Genomic DNA, 25,758 nt, shown 5'->3' on the forward strand with positions numbered 1-25,758 from the left:
AAACTCCACATCATATAGCAACAGAGGGAGGGCAGTAAAACAAGTCTTAGCTTTTCCAATATGAAACATAGGTCAATAATAATCTACACACACACCATCTGTGATCACTAAGGCCCTAGTAATCATCAGTTAATACAGACAGATTCAAAGCCTAGACATAAAGACCAAATGGCTATGGTAAAATCAAGAAGAACAAAGCTTTATGATGATGATGATGGAAACTGGCACCCAGACCACAGCTTTCCAACAAGCTCAGAATAGAAATTGAAACTCACTTCCTATATTCAGATCCACTCCCTGGCTCCAAACACCAGGCATTCTTTTATAGCCTCATCACTCAATTTAGAAACCACCACCATATCCACAAGATCAACACCAGACTTCACCTGGTCATGCCCATCCCGGGCCAGGGCTAGCTCCTGCTCTATCTCCCCCACGTGGCTGGTAGCCTTGGCCACCTCGGCCCGCTCCAGGTCTCGCTCAGCCAGCAGCTGTTCAATGTGCTGCTGCTTCTCCTTCAAGGCCTCCTGGAGGGCAGTGGTGCCCGAGATCTTGCGGGCGTAGCGGGAGGAGGTTTCGGTCAACTGCAAAGGAAAGTCAGAGAAGTGAAGGGCGATGGTGCTGTGGGGAGGTGTGAGCAGCGCATGCGGAGCAGGCCTCTCCTCAGCAAAGCAGCAGCGCTGCCCCGGCTTGGCGGTTTGCAACACACAGGCCAAGTTCTCACCAAGAAGACAAGACCACTTAAAAAACACAACAACGATAAACAAACTCAGCAAAGTTCGGAAGACGTTTAGAAGATGAATGTGGAGCTCAAACATGGGTGCTGAGTTCAGGTGACAGGGCCTGTAGGAATCTAGACAGTTTTCACAAAGCCCATTTTAAAAGTTTCTCTAAAGCCAGACATAGTGGTTCACTCACACCTGTAATGCAGGACTCGGGAAGCCGAGGCAGGGGGACTGCCAGTGAGCTCTAGGACAGCCTGGGCTACAGAGTAGAACCGTCTCAAAACAAAACAAAACACCCCAAGGTTCTTTAAGCTACCTCAGCCGGAGCTACAGTTATCTTCGAATGATGACGTCCGGCAAACCTTTTGATTGGCCTTAAGGCTGAGAGTTTTTAAAGCTTCCAAACATCATTCGGAAAAGAAGACATCACCCTCAGAGTTACATCTTTTCAACTGATGAAATTGTTGGATTTTTGTCAGGATTTCCTTCATCTTTCTTTGCAAAGGAAAAACATGGGAGGAATCATGCTGGAGCCTGGCCTCTAGGACTTGGATCCCAGTCACTAGATACTTATCAGATTTAAGAGAAGTCTAGGTAAAGACAGACAGTCAGACACACAGACACACACACAGACACACACAGAAGGAAAAGAAATGGTGAGTGGGAAGAAGACAGGAAGAAGGGAAACAGGAGGACAGGAGATGGCAGAGACAAGGGCTGGGAACCCTGAGAAAGAATGTGTCTTCTTCTTACCATCTATTAATCTCTGTTGTCTCACTACATCTGTATTGAAGCTAACAGTCACATAAAGCCCAGAGGAGATGACTCTGCATAAGTAGTAACAGGTAACTGGGCAAAGTGAAGCACATTCCTCTCTGTAGGCTCCCACAGGCTGGGAGGGTGTTTAGAAATGGCCCCGTCCTTAGTGAGCATTTGTCTGTGGCCTTGACTCAGCAGGTGCTGGCTCCAGATCAACTCAGCCTTTGCTTCTTCTGCAAACAAAGCTTATTTATCACCCAAGTACTCTCGGTCAGTCTACTGAGCCTCATCTCAGGGAGCAGACAGTGGGGTCTTCATCAATTAATGATCCAGCAATTGGATGACTATGAGAGCAAAGGAATCCAATCGAACTCACACTGCCTTTTGCTGCTCATTTTGTGGACTTTCCTGAATTATTTAAACATATTGGGAGCAAATCCCATTTCTCTCTTTTTAACATTTGACCAGCTTTCCCCTTCTCCCTGCATGGTTAAGTTATATTTCTCACTAACATCTCCTTGCGTACATTAAGTGTGAGGTCACCAAACCACATGCAGAGATTTGCTTCAAGGGCCCATGAAAACTCATAGGGACACTGAAGGGTGTGTAAAATCCCAAAGAAATGCAGGGTTAGCTGTTGAACAGCATGCAAACACTTCAGTTTCAGCACTAGATTGTAATCTACTCCATTCAACAGCACCATGGCTGCAAAGCTGGGTGCTGGCAATTGTGAAGATAAAAAACAAGTACCATGCACAAATCAGAGCAGCACAGGAAATAAAGGTAGACACTATAGCTACTGAAGAATCAACTTAAAATACTAACTTTTCTGGGGTCTGTAGAAATGATGGCTCAGTGGCTAAGAGTGCTCGCTGTGAAATCAGGAGGACCAGAGTTCTGATTCCAGCACTCACCTAAGAAACCAGTGTCCCACAAATGCCAGCTCCAAAGTGTCACACAGACACACACACACACACACACACACACACACACACACACACACACACACACACAAGTCAATGATTCAAAAATACTAATTTTTCCATTTCTATCTTCCAAGGACAGAAATATACCTCTCAAGGAAAAGTTAAAGTCACATGATTTTGTGTCCCCATTCTGCTCCCTCACAGTAATTTTAATCAGAAACTATAGCTGCTCCACAGAAACATCCCGAGAAATAAAGCTGTCTCACAAGACAAGGAGATATCCCTTCTGACAGTTTTCATCAATCAATGAAGGGAGGTGTGAGAAACCAGAACTTGTCTGCTCAATGTTAGGCGGGGAGACTGGAGGATGCAGGGAGGGCTTGGTATCCCCAAGAAATGGACACAATTTACAAGATGGTAAAAGTTATTCCAGGAGACACATCCAAGAAACTGTTCCTAGAACAGCAGAGTAGATGTCCATGTTGGGATGCGCTGAGCCTTTTGGAACAAGGCTTTGTTCTTCACACCCCCACCCACACCCCCACCCCCCGGTGGTTCTGTGACATTTTCCCTGAGACTCATTTGAAATCGGACTGGTGAGGATGCAAACTCAAACAGTCGGAGACATCTTTACTGTATCTGTACATAAAAGGAAGAAACTGCGGCCGGCTGGCCAAGGAGCATCACAGACACGTAGGAGACGTCACTGCCCCTCCGTCAAGGACTGGAAACCCCGGTGCTGGAGTCCCGTCTAACCTCCTAACTGCTGCCTCAAGTTCACATTGAGAAGCCGAGGTCCGGAATTCAGGTGGGAGGAAAAATCTTGCTGCCATTTCTGATATAAACAGCATCTGCCTCACTTCCAAGAAATGGAGTTATGGGCAGAAATGACATCAAAATAATCTGAATAACATACCATGTTAACAAAAAGAACCAAGTGTTCCTTGAACTCTAGTAATTCCACTTGCAATGCTCTAAGTGGGAAAAGGAGGAGAGAAAAAGGGACCAAGAGAAAGAGACGAAGAGACAGAAAACAAAACCTAACACGGCTCCTCCTAGCATGGTCAAGCTCCAAAAGGTCGCTCCGAATCATCTGGTCCACATAGGAGCACTCCACATTAGCTGTGGGTTAGACTACACTAAAATTAGAAAGCATTAAATTCTCTCAAAATACATTCATCCCTAAAACTTATAACTCAAAGAGAAAGAGACCTATGTCCACGAAGAATGGGATCCCTCCAATTTCCCTGTCATTTGGGCCCAAATCATTTCCCAGAATAAACAGGAGTTGCTACAGATTTCCCAAGAACTAGCCTACATTAAAGCTCCTGTAATTAAAGTGCCACTCCAAAACTCTTGTACTTGCTGGAGTCACACACAGTTCCACAACTGCCTTGCAGAGACTGTCACAACAAGCTACAGCCAACACTCAGACCACAGAGGCAAAGCAGGGCACTGGCTGTGGGCGTCGGGTGCCTCAGGAAGGAGGTGAGGAGGCTTACTAGTCCTGTTCGGCTGGGCTTGCTGCTCACGGAGGAGGCCACAGAGCTCATGGAGCTGAGAGAGGAGGCGGACGGGCTGCGCTTGAGGTTGGCAGGCGTGGTGGCCATCACCCGCCTCACAGCGGCGGCTTTGGCTTTGGCTGGCGTAGTGGAAGGGAAGCCGATCTTTGTCACTTTGTGGACAGGAGCAAACAATCCATACTTGGGCTGACACTGAAAATACCTTTAGAGAACAGTAAGAGGAGGAACAAATATAATTAATTACAAAAAGTAACAACTGTAAACACTCTTCCAACTGGAAATGTGTGAGATTATGTAAGGACCTAAGCAGTTCCACTATGTGATAAATGTAAACAGACGTTTAGAGACATAGGGATCCCCACTTAATAAAACCATGACTCTGGCAGATCCACCAAAGTAAACTAAAAATGTCATTTATCTGAGGACACCAGAGATTGTGGCAATTACAATGTTTCAGTAACAGGAAAGAATGGCTTTGGGGCTGGGGATGTGGCTCAGTGGTAACAGTTTGCCTTCATGTGAGAGACCAAGTGTTTGGTTTTCGATACACGGGACACACACAAAAGAGTGAGAAGGCTTGATGGCTTCATAATCATTTTAGAAGAGATAAAGTTCATGTTTATACATGGTTTATAGGTCAATGTCAACTAGATCATGTCATGATCAACCTACTGTAAACCAATAACAACAATGCATCATCTCCCATTGCTGCACCCAAGGTTGTCAAAGCATTTGAAGAGGAAACACTAAGCCAGGCATGACTCCATACACTAAAATCTAAGAACTTGGGAGATGAAGAGGATCAGGAGGAGCTCAGGAGCAGTCTTGGCTACTTGAGGGATTTGAGGCCAGCTTGAACTATGTGAGACCAAACGAGAACTATGGGAAATCCTCCTACAGCCTTGTGTACTCCTTGAGTCCCATCTGTACTCCAAGGGCAGAGTAGGGATGCTCTTACAACAGAGCCAGTGCCTGAGCACAGTTTGGAATTCTTATCAGACATGAAGAAACATTTTACATCTCTTTTCCTGACAAAGGCAGTCACCTTCTCTTTGCCTCAGCTCTGTTCTGGTGGCCAGGAACTTGCAGAGGCCCCACTACTTTCAAAAAAGAAAGCCAGAAGGAAAATGATCTTTGCTGGGCAGAGTGGTGCTCCATGGTCAGCTGGTCTAGCCTAAAGGGTAAACTCTAGGCCAATGAGAAATCTTGAAGCTGACACCCAAAGTTGCTCTCTGGCATGCACACATGTGCATAGGCGTTAAAAACAAAAACAAGGGGCTGGAGAGACGGCTCAGTGGTTAAGAGCACCGACTGCTCTTCCAGAGGTCCTGAGTTCAATTCCCAGCAAACACATGGTGGCTTACAACCATCTGTAATGAGATCTGGTGCCCTCTTCTGTATACATAATAAATAAATCTTAAAAAAAAAAAAAAACAGAAAATATTTTCTAGCTAGGTCTCAGGAATGAAAAAGTCTAGACGTGGTGGTATGCGCCTTTAATCCCAGCACTGAGAGGCAAAGGCAGGTGGATCTCTGTGAGATAGAGGCCACTGGTCTACACAGCAAGTTCCAGGACAGCCACAACTACAGAGAGACCCTGTCTCAATCAATCTATCAATCAATACATAAATAAAATTAAAGTGTAGCTCCTTGTCAGTCACAGTAGCTCATATGTTTAGTCCTGATACTTGGGAGACTGAACTGGGCAGGAAGATTGCCACAAGTCTCGGGCTAGCCTGGGTTACACAGGCAGTCCCAGGCCAGCCCGTCCCATAGAGAAAGGGTGTCTCACAAAACACACTTATAGGTAAGAGGGACACACGACGTCACACAACTGACCTCGTTCCAGCCACAGCACCGTCGTTCTTCCCCAAAGGCTCGTCTAACTCCACACCGCACCATTCCCCCTTGGCAAAGTCAGTCTCTCCAAGAAACCGGACCACACCAGCCTTAGTGCCGCCGACCTACAGGGAGAACAACAGGTGAGACTTCAGAGGGGAAGAAGGCAGCGGCTCCCCTCCGTGGTCCTAACACATGACAGGCTGCGCTCCACCGTCCATCAGCGGCTTCTTTGCTTCGTCTTCTCAGCTCTGCTCAAGTTATCCCGGAGCCACACGGGCCACTTACCCGAGTGACACACTGCTAGCCTGACCTGATGACTGCGGTAGTTCGGTAATGAAACATTCTAGGTGTGTGTACTCAGTAAGGCTTCTTACCAAAATATTCTCTCTTAGAGAAACGCTTGACTATAGGCCAGCCGGATGGCTCACTAGGTAAGGGCACTTGCTGCCCAGCACGGAAGCCGAATGACCTGCATCCAGTCCCTGGTACCCACATAAATGTGGAAGGAAAGATCTGATTTCACAAAATGTGTACCCACAGACACACATACACAACAATAATGAATAATATAAATTTTAGAAAACACTTGATTACTTCAGAGCCATTTTCTTTCCTGGTTGGAAATAAATTATGTACTACGAAAGTTAAAAACGCAGCAACCTTAAAGGGGAGTAAAACTCATCTGTGACTCTGGATGCTTGGTATCTTCTTGTACTTCCTTTGCCTCAACACAGTGACGTCTGGGTGTTAAGGACACAACGACACGTGGTCTGGGCTCACTAATTGCACAGCAGATGAAAATGTAAGCGCTTTATGCTGGGCGGTGGCAGCGTACCAGACTCAGGAAGTGGAGGCAAGAGGCCTACAAGTTTAAAGTCATCCTGGGTTACACATGAAGTTAAGGGAGAGGCAGGTGGATCGCTTGAGTTCCAGGACAGCCAGGGCTAACAGAGAAATGGTCTTGAAAAACAAAAAGCAAAAATCAAAAAAAGACAATTTAAGTACTTTAAAAAATGACTGATTCTACTATAAAGGTTCTGTTTCCTTACAACTGTTAAAAATACCACTGCTCACAATGTTTATTCACATGAGGTGCTCAAAACTAAGATCCTTTTTAAATATTTTCCCAACTATTTTCAATATACATATAAACATTAGTTATCACCAAAACTATCCCATCAGCATTATTATGTTCTCCCTCACACGTACATGAGAATACACACTTGGTCCAGGTCCATCCATGGCAACAGCAAGCCAATCACTGCTCCTTAGCAACCTGCATCACTTGTCCGACCACAGCCCCTCTTCAGCACAAGCGTTCCATTTTCTCCCCTGGCTCCTTTTGTCCTTCACCCACCCCAGTACGGAAGGCTGAACACAGGGCCCTGTGTGTGCTGGGCCAGCACTCAGTGACTGGGCTCTAGCTCCAGCCTTTTTCCTGTTTTGAGACAGGGTCTCACTAAATGCCAGCCTGCACTAAATCCATCTGTACCCCAAGCAAGTCTTGAACTTCTTTATTAGACAGGGTCTCACTGTGTAGCTCTGGCTGTCCTGGAACTCACTCTGTAGACCAGGCTGGCATCAACTCACAGAGATCCACCTGGCTCTGCCTTCTGGGTGCTGGGACTAAAGAGTGTACCACGTGTCTGGCTAGCTTTGAACATCCTGCTTTGGCTTCCTAAATAGACGGAGTTACAGATCTGTTCTACTAGGCCTGACTTCTTTTTCTCTTAATTTCTTTTTCAAAAATTTCACTGTAGGGGCTGGAGAGGTGGCTCAGTGTTGAAGAGCCCTTGCTGCTCTTACAGAAGACCTGGTTTGGGATCCCACATGGTAGCTAACAAACATTGGGACTTCAGTTCCAAGGGACCCAATGCCCTGTACACATGCATGCATGCAGACAAAACATTCATACACATAAAATTAATAAATGTAATTTTTTCATTGAGAAAAGACAATAAATGTAGTATTTTTCATAGCTAGTAATAATCGATGCTGACATCTCGGTTCATTTCCTATTCTCAGGTGCTGTGGTTCCGATATGGTCTGCCCACCAACACTCACACTGACGGCCAGGGCTGCAGTTCAGCTGTAGAGGGCTCGCCTAGCACACACAAACCTGGTCCCCAGTACCATGTATATCAGGTGTGGTGGCAACCCCTGTAATCCCGGTACCCAGGAAGTAGAGGCAAGAGGCTTAGGTTCGGAGTCATTATGGATTACACAGTAAGTTTAAGGACAACCCAAAGATACATGAGACCCTGTCTCTAGACCAAAACAAAATCCTCACACTGAGGCTTAGTTTCCAGTGCTACAGTCAGGAGGCGGGGCCGAGTGGGAGGTATGTGGGTTAAGGGTAGAAGAGTCGAAGCCTCATAAATGTACTGATGTCTTTCTGCTGCTGAGTTAAGGCCTAACAGGACTAGACACCATGAGCACGGGTTGTTATAAAGCAAGTCAGGCTGCTGGGAGCTTCTCTCTGGACACACTCATTGACTGTTCTGCCACAGAAACAGGAGACTTGGGGCTTGCTGATTAGGCTAAATCAGCTAGCATCTGAGCAGAGTCTCCCTGTTTCCACCCCGCCAGCCCAGGCCTAGCTGTCAGCGTCTGTCAGCAGCAGTGTGTGCTACCACGCTCAGCATTGACGTGGACGCTGGAGGTCAGACTCGGTCCTCACGCTTGCCAGGTGAATGCACGAGTTACTGAGCTATCGCCCCAACCTCCCTGCCTCGGCCCAGTTAGTTCTTTATTGTTGTTTTGGTTTTGGTTTTAGAAATAGGATCTTGCTACATAGCATAGCCAGGCTTTGAATACTCGATCCTCCTGCCTCTGCCTCGAGAGAGCTGAGACTGCAGGCATACAACACCATGCCTGGCAGTTTTTTTAACTGCTAAAATGTTAAATCAAACAGTTCACATTTCTAAGTCCCTCTGTGTATGTGTGTGCCTCGCTCTCTCATTCCCTCTCTCTCTCTCTCTCTTATTTTTTATTTTTTGGTACAGAGTTTCTCTGTGTAGCTCTGGCTGTTCTGGATCTCACTCTGCAAATCAGGATGGCATTGAACTCAAGAGATCTGCTTGCCTCTGACATCCCAGTGCTGGAATTAAAGGTATGCACCACCACCGTCCAGCTACGATGCTTAGTTCCTAAATCTTACTTCTTTAACTAATTTAAAGTTAAAATGCTTCTTATTTCTAAATCAAAGATTTATGTTTAACAAAGACAAATTAGTGTGGTGGAGGGGAACATGGTGAACAGCATTGCTGCAGCCTGGGCTAAGAAGAAAAACTCCATCTCAAGGAAGGGAAAGAGAGCCGGGCGGTGGTGGCGCACGCCGTTAATCCCAGCACTCGGGAGGCAGAACCAGGCTGTGAGTTCGAGGCCAGCCTGGTCTACAGAGCGAGATCCAGGGAAGGCTCCAAAACTACACAGAGAAACCTGTCGGGAAGGGGGGGAAGGGGGGAGAGACACGGGAAGGAGAAATAATTAGAAGAGGAGGGGAGGAAGATGATGAGATGGAAAACTGAAGAAGCAGAGGCCACAGTAACTTGTGCACATCAACTCACCAACACCCTGTCTCCGATCTTGAGTTCCCGCTCTCCTTTCTTGACAGAGCCAGCTTCTGAAAGGTTGGAGATTGACTCGCTGGCAGTTTTCGTAAGGTTGCTGATTTGAGACGGAGTCCCAGTTTCTTTTGCTGTTGAATGGGACGGTTTGTGGGGAATACTCGAGGGCGTGGCTGGAGAAGAGGACACTGCGGTGGCCGCAGCCGTGGACAGAGGCGAAGCAGCTCTTGCGTGCGCTGTCTGCAGGCCATTGGCTTCCTCTTCTGCCTGCACCTTCCTTGTTAACTTGGAAGGTCGGGTGAATATCCCCTTTAAAGGTTCACACTGGAAATACCGGACGCCTGCCACAGAACCATCGTTCTTTCCTATGGGTTCGTCTAAAACAATCCCAGCCCACTGGCCTGGTGCAAACTGAGTTTCCCCGAGAAACTGGATAAATCCGGGCTTATTCCCATTCACCCAAACTCGTTCTCCAACTCGAAAGTCATCCACAAACTCTTCCTGGGTCTCTGAGGATGGAGGGCCTGCGGCTTTCTCACTGGCCGGTGTCTTCTCCACTGGAGCTGCAGCTGAAAACAAAGGCGGGTCAGAGAGATCCAACGTCACACTCAAGCAGCTATGTGCTAACCTGAAGAAAAACGGAGAGGGGGCCGGAGCAGTGGCTCAGTGGTTAGACACACTGGCTGCTCTTGCAGGGGACCCAGGTTCAATCCCAGCACCTACATGGTGGCTCACCACATCTGTAACTCCAGTTCCAGAGATCTGACATTTCCTTCTGGCCCCAGCCAGCAACAGGCATACACACCCATGGTGCTCAGACATACACATAAATAATAAAAGAAACACCCATACACATAAATAATAAAAAAAAAACTTTAGACATAAAAAGAGAAAACAACAGCAATATGAACAGACCGTGACTTGTTGGACAAGTTTTTTTTTTTTTTCCTTAAGTAAGGAAGTAGAACACTCTCAAAACTCTGTGAGCTGGGGAGCGAGGTTTATTCTACTTTTGCAACTAAGACTGGACATCATCAAGGCAAGGGGGAAAATCGTTCTTTCCCAGCCCTGTATTTATAGTTCTGATATAGTCTCATTCATGCCTACCCCACTCCCTTCCTGAACACTTCACTTCACTGAGACCCGTTCACTTCTGTATTAGAGTATGTCAAGCTAACAAAACTCAGATCATTTAACCAGAGACGTGGAGTCGTGCTTGATGAATGAAAGGACTGAGGGCTGAGGCCCCTACAATCTCTACTGCAACACTATTATATAAAATATTTTATACACAAACCTACTCCTTTGATGGCAGAGGCAGGATCACAGCAAAAACAAAGATAGCCAAATGCCTGGGAAGACAAGACACTTTTGTACACCTGCTAGCCTATCAAAAAGATAGTAGTTAATTTGTCAGGAATGTGTATTTGCACTGAAAACATCCATTTAGTCATCCAATAAGGATTTATTAAATATTCAGTGTAATTTGGAAAGGTGCACATTCCTAACCAGACTATCGTTTATGAGGCAGATCATGATCTCAGGCTGTGACACCACCTCCCTGAGTTTAGTTTCTTCCATGTAGGGAGGAGGCAGCGACATCTTTCAAGGGCCTTTAAAAAGAAAACTAAATGACTGAATGTACGGATTCATCCTCTACATGTTTAATTAAGGGGCTCTTGCGTCTCTAGGACTAGTCCAAGGTATGGTTCGAGGTCGGGAAACAAAGCAAGACAGCACAGTCTGTGCCCTCCTAGAGGTCAGAGGGAAGAACTGGGAGGAGACAAGAAAGCAGGTAGCCTGAGTGCTGTGGAGAAGACAAGAAGCACCGCCACACACCCAAGAGCCGACATCTGGCCTGAGCCGACATCTGGCCTGAGGCCTAACTGCCGAGAAGTGTAAACAACATTGGGAGAACAGCGAACTGTGTGCAGCACACATCTGTCGTTTATAAATTCCCAGCCTAAGGTAACTTGTTTTACAGGGGTTCCAACCTTTCACAGGGACCACCTAAGACCACCAGAACACAGATATTTACATTATATTTGTAACAGTGGCAAAATTAGTTATGAAATAGCAACAAAAATAATTTTATGGTCACCAGAACATGTATTAAAGAGTCGCAGCATTAGGAAGGTTGAGAACCACTGTGTTAGAGCATCGTGAATGGACTGAATCACTCATGCATAAAATGTCTGGGAAAGGTCTTCCTCACTGGTTTGAGAACCAACTACTGTTCAGTTAGTGTCATCCAGCCTTTTAGACTAGACTACTGTTTGTTTGTTTCTAATTCCATGGAGAAAGATCTGGAAAAATTAAGGAAGAGAAATCAAAATACCTTAATACTGTAGGGATCAAATAACTCAAGTGACTTACTTGTTAATTACTTTAACTACTCACACTAAACCAACTAAATTAAGAAAGGATAACCTCCAAAAATGTGACTCCTAAGAATTCTAGAACTGCCAGATGGTGGTGGCGATCGCCTTTAATCCCAGCACTCAGGAGGCAGAGGAAGGCAGATCTCTTTGAGTTCGAGGCCAACCTGGTCTACAGAGTGAGTTCTCTAGCATCCAGAACTATACAGGGAAACCTTGTCTTGGGAGGAAAAAAAAAAGAATTCTAGATCTGAGTGGCCGTGTGTGGCTCAGCAGGAAAAGTGCTCGGAGGACTTTAGATCACTGCATCACAGCAAATAGAGGAGCATGGGCACAGACAAGGAAACCCCTGGAGCTCACTGGCCAGCTAGCCTAGCCAGAATGTGGAGTTCCAGGTCTAGGGTCTCAAAATTTGGGTGGAGAAAAACTGAAGAAGTTGCCTGACGTCAACCCCTGACCTCCAGAGGTGCTCGAAAAGGTGGGTGTGCGTGCACGCCTGAACATACAAGTTTTGTTGTTGTTTGTTTTGTTTTTCCCCAAGACAGGGTTTCTCTGTGTAGTTGTGACTGTCCTGGAACTCGCTCTGTAGACCAGGCTGGCCTCGAACTCAGAGACCCACCTGACTCTGCCTCCTAAGTGCTAGGATTAAAGGCGCTGCACCACCATGCCCAGCTTAGTTTTATGTTTGTTAAGAACTCCAAATATAAAACTCTGCTTCTTCATCAAAACTTTTTCAAATACCGATTTTTATAAAGTTGTCTTTTCAGAAAATAAAAAAAATCTTCAAATTCAATGCCTTTATACAGGATACTATATGATCACTCAGTGATTAAGAGTGTCTACTGCTCTTGCAGAGGACCTGAGTTCAGCTCCCAGCACCCATGTCAGGTGACTCACAACCAACTATAATTCCAGCTCTAAGGGATCTGATGCCCTCTTCTGGACTCTTCCAGCAACTGCATGCACATGCATACACACATCACACACATAAATACATACATAAATAAATAAATAAATAAATAAATAAAACGAATCTTTTTTTTAAAAAAATTAAAAGTAACAGGACATGGTGGCGCACACCTTTGATCGTAGCACTCAGGCTGGCAGAAGCAGGCAAACTCCTTTGTTCAAGGCCAGCCTGGTCTACAGAGTGAGTTTCAGGACACAGGGCTATGCAGAGAAGCCCTGTCTCAATGAAATGATTAAAACTAAACAAGTCGGAAGTGAAGCATTACCAGCGGCAGATGTCTTCAAGGCTGTGCTCCCAGGCCTGAGGATCTTGGAAGGGGCCTTCAGCCCACTGGGTTTTAGCATACTCATTGTCCTGGAAGGTCGGCGCTCTCCCTCGCTGGTGCCACTATCTTTCCCCAATCATCCGTACAAATGTGGTGTTTCTACAGAGAACTCGGTCTCTTGATTCAATCTGAAAAGAGAAAGAGAACAGGGACAATAGTTATTCCAATCTGAGCACAGTAGTGGTGCAAGAGAATCACAGGAAGACATCATTTTGTTTGTTTTTTTTTTTTTTTTTTTTTTTGGGGGGGGGCGCTTCTGGAGAACTCAATAATTTTTAATAATGTAAAGGAACTCTAAGGTGTTTCCCAATTGTTGCTATACTCATTTTCGTCTCTATTTGGAGTTACAAAGGTGTTTTATTTTGTTTTGTTTTGTTTGAGGCCGAGTCTCACTATGTAGCTCTGGCTGTCCTGGAACTATGTAGATCAGGCTGGCTTTGAACTCACAAAGATCCGCCTGCCTCTCTAGTGCCAGGATTAAACTCCCTGTTCTAGGGTTATAGGCTTGTGCCACCACACATGGCTGGGAGTTAGGAGATGTTAAGTCTTCATTTTACATTACAAGGGGCTTCCAACACCAAGTGCCTCTAATTCAGATATATAAAGACTTGGGTGCCAGGGCTGGAGAGTTTGCTCAGTTAAGAGCACTTATTGTTCTTGCAAAGGACCTGGGTTTGATTCCCAGCACCCACAAGAGGTTCACCACTTCCTCAGGAACTAGGCATTCATGTGGTGCACAGACAGACAGACATGCAGGCAAAACACTCATATACACTAAATAATAAGGGGGTGATAGCAGAGGCTGGGGGAGGGACTGCGAGGGAGGGAGGGGAAACTATGATAGGGATGGGAAAAATTAATTAATAAAAAGAAAGACTTGGGCCGGACGGTGGTGGCGCATGCCTTTAATCCCAGCACTCGGGAGGCAGAGGCAGGCGGATCTCTGTGAGTTCGAAGCCAGCCTGGGCTACCAAGTGAGTTCCAGGAAAGCGCAAAGCTAAACAGAGAAACCCTGTCTCGAAAAAAAAAAAAAAAAAAAAAAAATAAAAAAAAAAAAAACTTGGGTGCCAAGTAAGCATGTTCAGGTTTGCTGTTTTGATTCCTACCGTTTCAAGACCGCACTAAGGGTTATGAATACCAAAGTCTGATTTGCAGCCTATGGAAAGACCAGTCTATGCCCAGAGCAGCAATACACTGTGCGTTAACATCAAGGGTTTACATACACAAAACAGCACCTCCACAGGCAATTATCAGACGTGCTGGTGCTCACAGTGTGAGGTATCAGCACCACCTAGAACTTGTGAGAAATGAGGATCTCAAACCTACTGAAACAAACACTGGCTGGGCTGCTATCTGTAGTTTAATAAGCCGTTCAGGTGATTCTGATGGGAGCATTTGAGAATCATTACTCAATAATGATCAAAAAATAATCGGAGTTCAATTTCTAATTACATGCACATGAATCATCCACAATTGACTCTTAATACCTCTACAACACCTCAGAACTTGCCTCCTCTGTGCTCTGTTTCAGGGTTCTCCCTGCCTGCAATGTGCTTTCCAAGTCTCCAGCTTAGCTGCTCAAATCTACACTCACCTGCCATACAGAACCTACTCAGCTCCTCACCAATGAGAATGTATTCAACTTTCTATTTCCAGATGTCCATTCTGTTTAGTCTGTTCTCTTTGTGACAGATTTCATGGATCCTGATACAGCTCTTTCCTTTCACTGTTTAAGTAGTTCTGGTTGAACTCAGATGTCAGACTTGTGTGGAAATTCTTTAAGCCACTGACCATCTCATGGCTGTTTCTTGGTTTTTGAAACAAGGGCCTCACACTGTTGTACTGACTGGTCTCAGACTCACAGCACTTCTCGTTTTGTTGGCCTTCCTGAGCACTGGGGTTACAGGCACGAGCCACCACACCCCACTCAGTCTGGACACTTTTCACAGCATCTAGCATAGCTGTCTCTGTGTGACTGTGATTCTCTGAAGAAACTATAGTCATCTTTATATTTCTACAACAATAATAAACAGCATTCACTAAATAAACTTAAAAATAAAAGCTCCAAATGTTTACTCTAAAATTAGCTGGGGTGTACCTAGTATGTTTTTCAATTATACTTCTTGCTCATTACAGATGACAGAATAATATATGATAGATACAAACATATGGAGCTTACAATGTAGCTAGGGAGAAAAGATCCACATCGACAAAAAAAAAAATAATAATAAGCATATAATGTGATTTATGAGAAATACCAAACCATGTGACTATCCTGAAAACACCCTAGAAGACCGAAAGAATGAAGTAGGATGGAAGGAAAAGGCTTCACCAGCAAGGTGAGGCAGCTGTGTGGGCTGGAAGGAAATACACATCACACAGTCAGGAGACCAAGGAAGAAAGAGGGGAGGACAACGCCTGGGAACTGACAGCGAGCTCGGCTGGCGTTGTCCTCCCCTTCTCGAGAGACAGCGAACTCAAGATTCTCAGAAGAAATCAAGTTTAAAAGGAGAGCTCAAGAACCTCCGATCAATCTAAGAAACTGATCACTTACTAACCTTCCACCTCAAATGCAAAGCCTTTATTTCAAGATTCTACTAGCACAATGAAGGCTGTCCACTGCGTCTCGGACCTTGTATTTATTTCACTCGTTTGTTTCAATTACTTTAGTCTAGCCACCATTAACAAGCAAAGTCTGAAACCCAGCGTTGGCAGCCATTCCCTGTACCATTTGAAACCCTCATTCATTACAGTAGTTAGTACAGGTAAGAGCTGGGGGCTGCCAGCATCAGGCCAATTCAGAAAGAAGAGTCCTGAGCATCAGTGTGGATGCTTACCCTGTGACTACCAGGGAAGATTATCATCTAAAACTCTTTTTTTGTTGTTGCTGTCGTTTGTTTGTTTTCGAGACAGGTTTCTCTGTGTAACTAGCCTGACTGTCCTGGATCTCACTCTGTAGATCAGGCTGGCCTTGAACTCACAGAGATCTGCCTGCCTCTGATCTTTGCGTGCTTGTTTTTTTTTTTTTCGAACAGATTTTTGTTCTCCTGACTGTCCTCTCCTCTGTCACTCCTGCCCAGATCCGCCTGCCTCTGTCTCCTGAGTGCTGGGATTAAAGGCGTGTGCCACCATGCCCGGCTCATCTAAAACTCTTAAGATGACACTCTGGCAAAGACCAGCATAGCTGTGAAGACTAGCTGCCGCTGAGCACGAGTCCAAGTCCAGCTTTTCCTACTACAAGGCACTGGGGGGGTGGACTAGGATGAGTATTGAACGGCTTACCTTTACTTGATACATTCTTGTATCTTAACATAAACTACTCCCCCAGTCTGCGACACTCAAGGCTCAATATTATGCCTCTGTGTTTTTAAATATGGTAGTCACCAGCTACATGTTGCCTTTGTTTGTTTGTTTGTTTTGTTTTGTTTTATCTTGTTGAGATAGGGTCTCACAATGAAGCCCTGAATAGCCTGAAAGTTACCATGCAGATCAGGCGGCCTAGAACTCACAAAGATCCGCCTGCCTCAGCCTCCCAAGTGCTGGGATTACGGGCATATACAGCCATGCCTAGCCTACTTTTTTCTTTTTTAAAGACTTACCACCCCCTTCTCTGTATACAATCATGCAGGAAGGTGCATGTGGAAGCCAGAAGAGAGCATAATACACCCTAGATGTGGTTGTGAGCTACCTGACTGAGGGGCTGGCAAACCAACTCCAGCCCTCTCCAGACTTCTGCACGAATAGCAAGCATTCTTTATACCTTGGAACCATGTATCTAGCCCCTACATGTTAAATTGAATGGCTCGGTCACATTCAAATGTACAATTACCTGGCCACAGTGCCACAGAAAGAAGTTTCCATCACTGCACACAGGACAAATAGTTCTACTGGACAACAGCATTCCACAACCTCCTCCGCCCAAAGGTTCTCTCCTTGCCAAAGAATCTACCATATCAAGTGACTGACTGAGTAGCAGGAGAGCTCAGCAAACAGGAGCACTTATTGCTCTTGCAGAGGACCCAGTCTGGCTCCCTGCACCCAGGTCAGGCAGTCACAGCTACCTGTAACTCCAGTTCCAGGAACTCTGTCAACCCCTTCTGACCTACATACCTACAAACATGAAAATGTTCATACACATAAAAATCAATAAAAACATTTTAAAGGTGACTGCCTGAGCACAACATGGTGGTGTAAGCCTTTGATCCCAGCACTCAGGAGGCAGAAGCAGGAGGATCTCTGTGAGTTTGAAGGCACCCTGAACTAAATAGTTGAGTTCCAGAAAAGCCAGGATTATAAAGAAAGACCCACAAAAAAGGGACTGCCTGAGGAAACACTAAATACTTCACAAAAAATGCCTCAACCAATTGTTTTGAGACAAAGTGTTTTGTATCTGAGGCTGGCCTAAAACTTGGTATGTAGCCAAGGATGACCTTGGACTTGGGTCCTGTGGCCTCTATCTCTCCAGTTCTGGGATTACAAACACCCACCACCACGCTGTTTCTGTGATTCTGGGGATAGAGCCCAGGGCTTCATGCAACCTAGACAAGCACTCTAGTAACTGAGTCATATCTCCCATCTGTTTTTTTTTTTTTGTTTGTTTGTTTGTTTGTTTTTATGACAGGGTTTCTCTGTGTAGCTTTGCGCCTTTCCTGGAACTCACTTTGGAGACCAGGCTGGCCTCGATCTCACAGAGATCCGCCTGGCTCTGCCTCCCGAGTGCTGGGATTAAAGGCATGCGCCACCACCGCCCAGCCATATTTCCCATCTTTCAAAATGTTTTAACTCTATTTTCAGAAGTAATTGTGATCTCTTTGGGGCGGCTGAGGCAAGAGGAATACAAGTTCAAAATCAGCCTGAGCTACAGAGTGAGGCCTGACTTTAAGAAAAACAAGCAAATGAGTGAATGAAGCAAGTTCAGGGGCACCTCGTTGGTGGTCCGAGAAATTAGTGGTGTGACTACAACACTATGAGCTGTTTCCTAAACCCGGATCAGAATATCTCAAAGTTAAATGGATGTGCAGCTACCAAACAAAGCAAAACTGATCCAAGGCCCACAGGGAAAAGTCCAACAGTTCCAAAAATTAATGGCTGTGTCACCATAATAAACAACGCCAGCCCACAGGAAAGACCTTGTGTGGATGTGTATAAACTCCTATTTTTTCAGTTAGTCACATCCAAAGAGGTAGCTCAGACCTGTGATGCCAGAAATTGGGAGAAAAAAGTAGGAGGATAGCCACAAGTTCTAGGCCAGCCAGGGCTACATAGTGAGACCTTGCTTCAAAAGGCCAAGAAGAGGAGAGTGAGACCACTTTCCAAGAAAAAGGTCACTGCTTTATAGTCTTGCTTTCCAAACAATACTGTTGTGTGTGTGTGTGCGTCTGTCTGTCTGTCTATGTCACGTATGTCTGTTTGTACTTATGTATATGGGTATGTGCAAAACCCAAGAGTTTTGCATCTATAACACTGAATGATGCCTTAGAGTTTTTTTTCAAGTCAAGAACTATTTGTAAAATGTTTATCTTTAGAACTTACATCACCTCTGAGATTTAAAAATAGCTACTGTTTTGCTCGAACTCTTAAAAGGAAGCAGGAAGACCATCTACTTCCAAGCACCAAGCAGTACCAAAGAGCAGAGCATGAAGGACTCGTTGACTACACAATCCCTTCTTGCTCCTCATTCAAGGGTTTACACTTCCGCCCCAAAACAGGAAGCTGTTTTGCTCAACATCAATACTAAAGAAACTGTTTGGGCCAGGCGGTGGTGGAGCACGCCTTTAATCCCAGCACTTGGGAGGCAGAGCCAGGCGGATCTCTGTGAGATCGAGGCCAGCCTGGACTAGAAGTGAGTTCCAGGAAAGGCGCCAAAACTACACACAGAGAAACCCTGTCTCGGAAAACAAAAAAAAGAAAAAAAAAAAAAAAAAAAAAAAAAAAGAAACTGTTGATGGGCGGAAGGGCAATCGATAGCACTCGAGCAGAGCACGAATCTCGAGAGAAGGACAGAGAAAAAAAAAAAAAAAAAAAAAAAAAAAAAAAAAAAAAAAAAAAAAAGAAAAAAAAGGAAGAAGAAGGAAGAGAAGAAGGAAGGAAGAGAAAGAGGAGAGAGAAGAAGAGAAGAGAGAAGAAGAACTGTTTGGCTGTCTGTCCTGGGTACCCAACAGAATTACTTGGGAGATAAAGGCAGGCCTGAAATTTTTGAGCTAGATTAATACCTTAAATTTGTAATTTAACTCGGATCTGATCTAGAACTCAAGGCCAAAGAAGCAAGATATTTATGTCAAAGAAGCAGATAACCTTAGATGACCTGTCCTTGGGTTTTAAAAAAAAAAAAAAGTACTTTATATTTCTTAAGCTTTGCTTACAGTTACAGTTCCAGAAAGTAGGATATTCTTCTATTCCAAGAAAGTGTTCATCCTCTATGAAATTATGGTTTAGTCCACATTTGTCTTGTATGTGGGGGGGTGGTGTTTTATTTGGATTTGTTTGTTTGCTTGGTTTCCAAATACTTCTTTTTATTATTTTTAAGTGTGAGAGAATGTGAGTGTAGGTGCCTTCAGAGATCGGCAGTATCAGATCCCCACGGAACTGGAGTTATAGGCAGTTATGAGCTGGGAACCGATCTCGGACTCCTCACAAGAGCAGTGCGTGCATGCTCTTACCTAAGTTGTCTCTCCAGCCCCTTGTTTTGCTTAAAAAAAGAAAAATAATAAGTATTTATTTACTGGGGAGAGGCGTGTGTGTGTGTGTGTGTGTGTGTGTGTGTGTGTGTGTGTGTGTGTGTGTGTAAGTACTTACTGGGGAGAGGCATGTGTGTATCACAGTGTGTGTGGAAGGCAGAGAATTACTGGCCGGAGTCAGCTGACTCTTCCCACCACATGGGTTGGTCCTAGGGATCTCACTCAGGCAGGCCACGCTGGCAGCAAGCACCTTTACCTGCTGAGCCATCTCCACAGCCTTGGTTTTTGCTCTGAGATAAGGAATGCTATGGCCTAAGCCTCCTGAAATTTCTGGCAATCCTCCTGCCTCAGCCTCTCACAGTGCTATACCCCAGCTTTGTGTACACACTGTATCAAATATATTGTTACAGTTCAATATCTAGATGACAACACCACCTAGAACAGCGATTCTCAACCTTCCTAACGCTGCAACCCTTCAATACAGTTCCTCATGTTGTGGTGACCCCCAATCATAAGATGATTTTCGTTACTACTTCATAACGTTAAATTTGCTTCTGTCATGAATCATAATGTAAATATCTGTGTTTTCCGATGGTCTTAGTTGACCCCTGTGAAAGGGTCATTCAACCCCAAAGGGGTCGAGACCCACAGGTTGAGAACTACTGGTCTAGAGGCTGCTTCCCACCATGAGAATGGTGCCCACGTTTGGCAAGCACCACAATGATTAGTAGTCACTAGTTTCAAGAATTCACGGTTCCCTAGCCAGTGATGCAGTGGTGGTGCATGCCTTTAATCCTGGCAGATCTCTGTGAGTTCGAGGCAAGTGGTTTACAGATTGAGTTCCAGGACAGCCAGGGATACAGAGAAACCTGACTCAAAAACAAACAAACAAACAAACAAAAAAGAATTCAAGGTCCCCATTTTCCTCAGATACACTCTCTAAACCTTGTTTGAACAGGAATTACAGAAAAATGGTCTTCTGTTCGAAAACAAATGTTTAAAGATTGAATACGGTTCAATATCACAACCTTTGCAAAATATAGGTCTTATGTTTACTATGAACTCTTTTTAACAAGCGATCACCTAAAACCTGCCTCCTAAAAGTGAAAGTAGGAACACTGGGTCTGGAGAGATGAGACAGCATCTAAGAGCACTCATCTGCTCGGGCAGAGGACCTGGGTTTGGTTCCCAGGACCCACCTAGTGGCTCACAGCAGTTTGCAAGCCCAGTTCCAAGGGTTCCCTCTTCTTACCTCCTTGGGCTCCTACATGCACATGGTATACATACATTCATGCAGGCTTATGCACATAAATAAAAAAATTTGAAGTGAGAATATTCAAAACATGCAGATAAAGAAAATATTTCTTGTAGCAGAAAAGAATGAGTGAGTTAGTAGGTTCTTTTTTTAAGGGATATAACCATGATAGGAAAGTAATGTCTACATCCCCAGCCCAATTATTTGGACCTTAAAAATAAACAAACAACAATAAAAAAAAAAAAAAAAAGCTAAGGAACTCTAGTAATTACTACTTCTCATAGTTTGGAGGTGAGATCAGTGTCACCCGACATTTTATGCAAAGCACACAAAGGTGTTACTGTTCTAGCTGCAGCAAACTATCATTTCAAGACACCCAGAGGGCCACTCCCTTCTGCTCAGACTTGGCACCATGTGACCCACCTTAACGACCACCCACAGAGATCTTGTAAAGAGAAATTCAAAACCTAAAGTCAGTTCTAGTCTCCCTGCATAAAGATACCTGCAAGAGCCGAGCAGTGATGGCGCACGCCTTTAATCCCAGCACTCGGGAGATGGAGGCAGGTGGATCTCTATGAGTTCGAGGCTAGCCTGCTGGTCTACAGAGTGAGTTCCAGGTCAGCCATGACTACAGAGAAACCCTGATTCTAAAAGCTTAAAAAAAAAAAAAAAAAGAAAAAAGAAAAAAGGAAGAAAAGAAAAAAAAAAAAGAAGGAAAAAAGAAAAGAAAGAGAGAGAAGAAAAAAAAAAAAAAAAAGAAAAAAGAAAAAAGAAAAAAAAAGAAAGAAAGAAAGAAAGAAAGAAAGAAAGAAACTACTCTATGGTTAAGAACACTGGCTGTTCTTGTAGAGGACCCGGGTTCATTTCCCAGAACCCACATGGTTGTTTACAACCATCAGTAATTCTAATTCCAGGGCATGTAAAGCCCTCTTCTGACCTCCACTGGCATAAGGCACACACATGGTACACAGATATACATGCAGGCAAAACACTCATGCACATAAAAATAAATATTTTTTAAATATTCCTTAAAAAAATTATCTAAAGCAGTTAAATACTGCCCCCAGGTAAAAATTCACTTCTAACTAACTGGCAATTTCAGGAATTTTGCTTGCTTGCTTTCTTCCTGGTTTTGTAATAGTCTCATATAACCCTGCGCTTGGTATGTAGCTAACTAAGGCTGGAACTGAACTCCTGACCCTCCTTATCTGATTCCCACGTGCTGGAAGGAGCAATTTCAGATTTCTAAGTCTGTGTGCATAGGTTACCTCATTCCTAAAATCTGCACATTTAAGAAAACAGGGACACGTGACTGGGAAAAACAAGGAACACAGAGGACAGTGCTGTAAAAAGCACAGTTACCAGACGTGACTGCACAAGTTTAGGTCTAGTCTGGGTTACATAGCCTATCTCAAAACACAAAAGTAACAGCCAGGGCTACACAGAGAGACCCTGTCTCAAACACTCAGACACACACACACACACACACACACACGCACGCACGCACGCACGCACGCACGCACGCACACGTACACAAGCAAAGCCAGACACAGTGGCACAAGCCCATAATGCAAGCACTTAGGAGATAGAAACAAGAGGATCATGAGTTCAAGGCCAGCCTGGGATCTATCTATATTAAATTCAAAGCCAGCGGAAGACTATAAAACCATGTCTCAAAACCAAAAAAATAATGATTTGGATTAAAGCTCTTAATCTCCCCAGTTAGAGTCAAACATTGAAGGTTAAAAGACTTAATTCCTACTTTACTTTCTGTTTTTCTTTCTTTCTTTCTTTTTTTTTTTTTTTGAGACAGCATTTCTCTATTACGTAGCTTTGGCTGTCCTGGAACTTGCTACATAGATCAGACTGGCCTCGAACTCACAGAGATCCGCCTGCCTCTGCCTCCCGAGTGCTGGGATTAAAGACGTGTGCCACTCCACTCAGCTCCTAAATAAAATACAGAAGGTGACAATTTATCAAGTGTTTGCTTCAGGAGTCTGGGAACATAAAGTTCTCTATGAATGTTTCCCCTGCAGTGCTAGTGACCAAACCCAGGGTCTTGAGCATGAAAGGAAAACACTTGGCCAATCAGACAGTTCCTGCAACCCCATGACATTTCCGTTTGCTCAAAGAACAAGAGGTGCAGGCCTGTATTCCCAGCACTGGTGAAGGAATGTCACAAGTTTGAGAGGCCAGCCCGAACAGCCGAGGTAAGACCTAAGAAAACCTCTGTTAACCTTCCAGGTATCTGCATGAACTCACACTGGCTCTTACAGCTCCACCTGGAAAATAGTCACCAAAACTCAATGTTGACAGCTCCTCAATTGTGATGTATCTCAACTTAAGTCTGTAGGTCAGAAGTTATTTATACTCCTGATAACTGGATCTAACTATTCCAAAATGTTATTGCCTGATGTTAAAGACATATTTTCACAGAACTAAAAATATTATGTCTATTTGCAGAGAAATGTGATGGCAAATTACATAACAGAGCACTGAGGACCCAGAGTGAAGGCACATTGCTGCTCATCTTCTGAGGTTTCGACTTGCGCTAGCTACCCTGCCAAGGATAGCCACAATGGTTTTCTTACCATTATATAATTCTCCAAATTGTGTAATCTGAATACATAAATATAAAAAACAGAGACATCAGTGTCTACCTTTTATCTATAGAACTATAGAAAATTCAACCCAAATCAACTAATAGAGGACAGACTGGTACCTCATGGTGCCTATGGAATCAGGCCATGCCTCAGCTAACATCTTCCTAGAAGCTAAGAAACATTTTGAACTATCTGGCTGTGAGGTCATGCTGGTGACCTCACAAATGGGAATTCTGATGTGTGCCTGCCTCTCTAGCCTTATCCCTTTAAAGAAAAAAAGAGAAGGTTCTAGCGCCGGGCAGCGTTGGCGCACGCCTTGAATCCCAGCACTCGGGAGCAGAGGCAGGCGGATCTTTGTGAGTTCGAGGCAGCCTGGCTACCAAGTGAGTTCCAGGAAAGGCGCAAAGCTACACAGAGAAACCCTGTCTCGCAAAACAAAAAAAAAAAAAGAGAGAAGGTTCTATATTACTGAACCTAGAGCTGATGCCAAAGTATATGTGCTTTGTCAAGACATCCTGCTCCCACCAGACAGGAGCATCTGCTGCTGCTGAGGCAGAGCAACACAGGTGAGTGTACGTGTACGCACACACACACACACACACACACACACACACACACACACACACACACACACACACCCTAAGAGCTCAACACCAGTAACACGGGGACACAGTCTTCCAGTCTGCACACTGTTATTTTGGTTCAGCTACAAATACTGTTTTCTTTTTTGTCCTAGAAAATTAGGCTACAGCGAAGAACCTGAAAACTGAGTAGGAAGGTAATCACAAGCTGAAAATAACTGCTGCCCTTGCCCTGCCTCCTCTGATACACTGAGAAGCCACCAGCCCTAATATTTACTGTTTACCAAGCCAGTGGAGTAAAGACGAAAATGTGGAACAAGTTCATTTTTCCAATGTATTTATTTGACATCCTAACCACAGTTTCCCCAGCCTCTTCTCCCGGTCCCCCCACTCCTCCTCTCTGCCCCCCCAAACCGACACGTCCTCCTCCATTAGCAGTTCATTTTTAAAATGCCAGAAGTTCCTGCAGCCTTGCTGTAGCTCTGGAATATCATATCTCACTGGAAAAGGACAAAATGGCCAGCTGCTTGCTGCGTTCCCTTCTGACTTTCAGAGCTTACAACCCAGCATAGAACTAAGGTAATAATAAATATATCTCTTTGTTTTATCTTGTGATTTTTTTTTTCTAATGGTCTCATCTGTTATTCTCTCTAATTTGTAACCTAGGTTGTCCTCAAACTCACCATCCTCCTTCCAGAGTCCTGGGATTATAAACATGAGCCACTACATCCCATCCAAATTGTATTATTTTTTTTACTCTTGCAGGATAGAGGAGGAAACCTAGGACTCTTGTATAACAGACAGACACTACTGCTGAGCTAAAGCCCCAGACCTAAAGTTTCATTTTGGTTTTTTTCCTCTTGCACTCCCTCTTTCTCAATAAGGACTCAGAGTACACACACACACACACACACACACACACACACACACACACACACACACACACCAGTGGAAGTCAGAGTACAATTTGTGGGAGTCAGTTCTCACTTGCCCTACACCACAGAGACTGAGGTCAGGCTTGGGGGCGAGTACCCTTGCCCACTGAGCCATCTTGCTCGCTCCTGTTAGTTCTTTCTATCCAGGATAGGACTCAAGACGAAGTATGATCAGTGGCATGCTGTGAGCTAGCACCTGGCCTGTCCATTCACAAGGCCCGTTTTACTTTCTCCTTCTTCCTGAACTCAGACGGCTTCCTTGGCACTTTGGCCAACCACATGACTGAATTTTAGCCAACAGAATTAAAGAAGCATGAGAGCAGTGTGCCGTTTCTGGCCTAGACCACATGCAATGGCCACACTCTGTCCTGGTCGCTTGAGAGAGATGAGCCCAGCAGCCCTGGAAGCACCTGGTGAGGATGCCAGAGCAGTGGGATGGGAGAGACCCACTTCTTTCAATGACTGCTCTCCACTCTCCTATTCTGAGACTGGGGCTGTAGCTCAGTTCACACACAGGGTTTGCCTACTGTGCATGAGGTACCACATAAACTGGGTGTGAAAACGCACACCTATGATTCCAGCACTCTGAGGGGAGAGGGGATGGAGTCAGGAAAACCATAAGTTCCAGGTCAACCTCAGCCACACAGCAAGTTGAAGGACAGGCTAGGATACAGTGAGACCCTGTCTGAT

At 44.7% G+C, this 25,758-nt stretch overlaps 1 protein-coding gene and 1 long non-coding RNA gene across 18 annotated transcripts in view; one reads left to right on the forward strand and one right to left on the reverse strand.

The window, feature by feature from the left end:
- Clip1 (CAP-Gly domain containing linker protein 1) overlaps nt 1-25,758 on the reverse strand; it is a 119,107-nt gene that overhangs the window by 68,607 nt on the left and 24,742 nt on the right. For all 17 annotated transcript variants that reach the window (XM_037198727.1, XM_037198725.1, XM_037198724.1 and 14 more), the window contains exons 2-6: nt 12,958-13,145; nt 9,345-9,913; nt 5,773-5,897; nt 3,913-4,135; nt 387-584 (exon numbers count right to left, since the gene is read on the reverse strand). In XM_037198727.1, the coding sequence (XP_037054622.1) occupies nt 387-584; nt 3,913-4,135; nt 5,773-5,897; nt 9,345-9,913; nt 12,958-13,042 (1,200 nt within the window). In that variant the 5' untranslated portion in view covers nt 13,043-13,145. The remainder of the gene's footprint in view (nt 1-386; nt 585-3,912; nt 4,136-5,772; nt 5,898-9,344; nt 9,914-12,957; nt 13,146-25,758) is intronic.
- On the forward strand, nt 23,726-24,453 carry LOC119086587. Its single transcript, XR_005089908.1, has 3 exons — nt 23,726-23,837; nt 24,010-24,118; nt 24,289-24,453. It is a non-coding gene; the product is annotated as an uncharacterized LOC119086587 (long non-coding RNA).

Source organism: Peromyscus leucopus, chromosome 23 (assembly GCF_004664715.2).
Source record: "Peromyscus leucopus breed LL Stock chromosome 23, UCI_PerLeu_2.1, whole genome shotgun sequence".
Taxonomy (NCBI): domain Eukaryota; kingdom Metazoa; phylum Chordata; class Mammalia; order Rodentia; family Cricetidae; genus Peromyscus; species Peromyscus leucopus.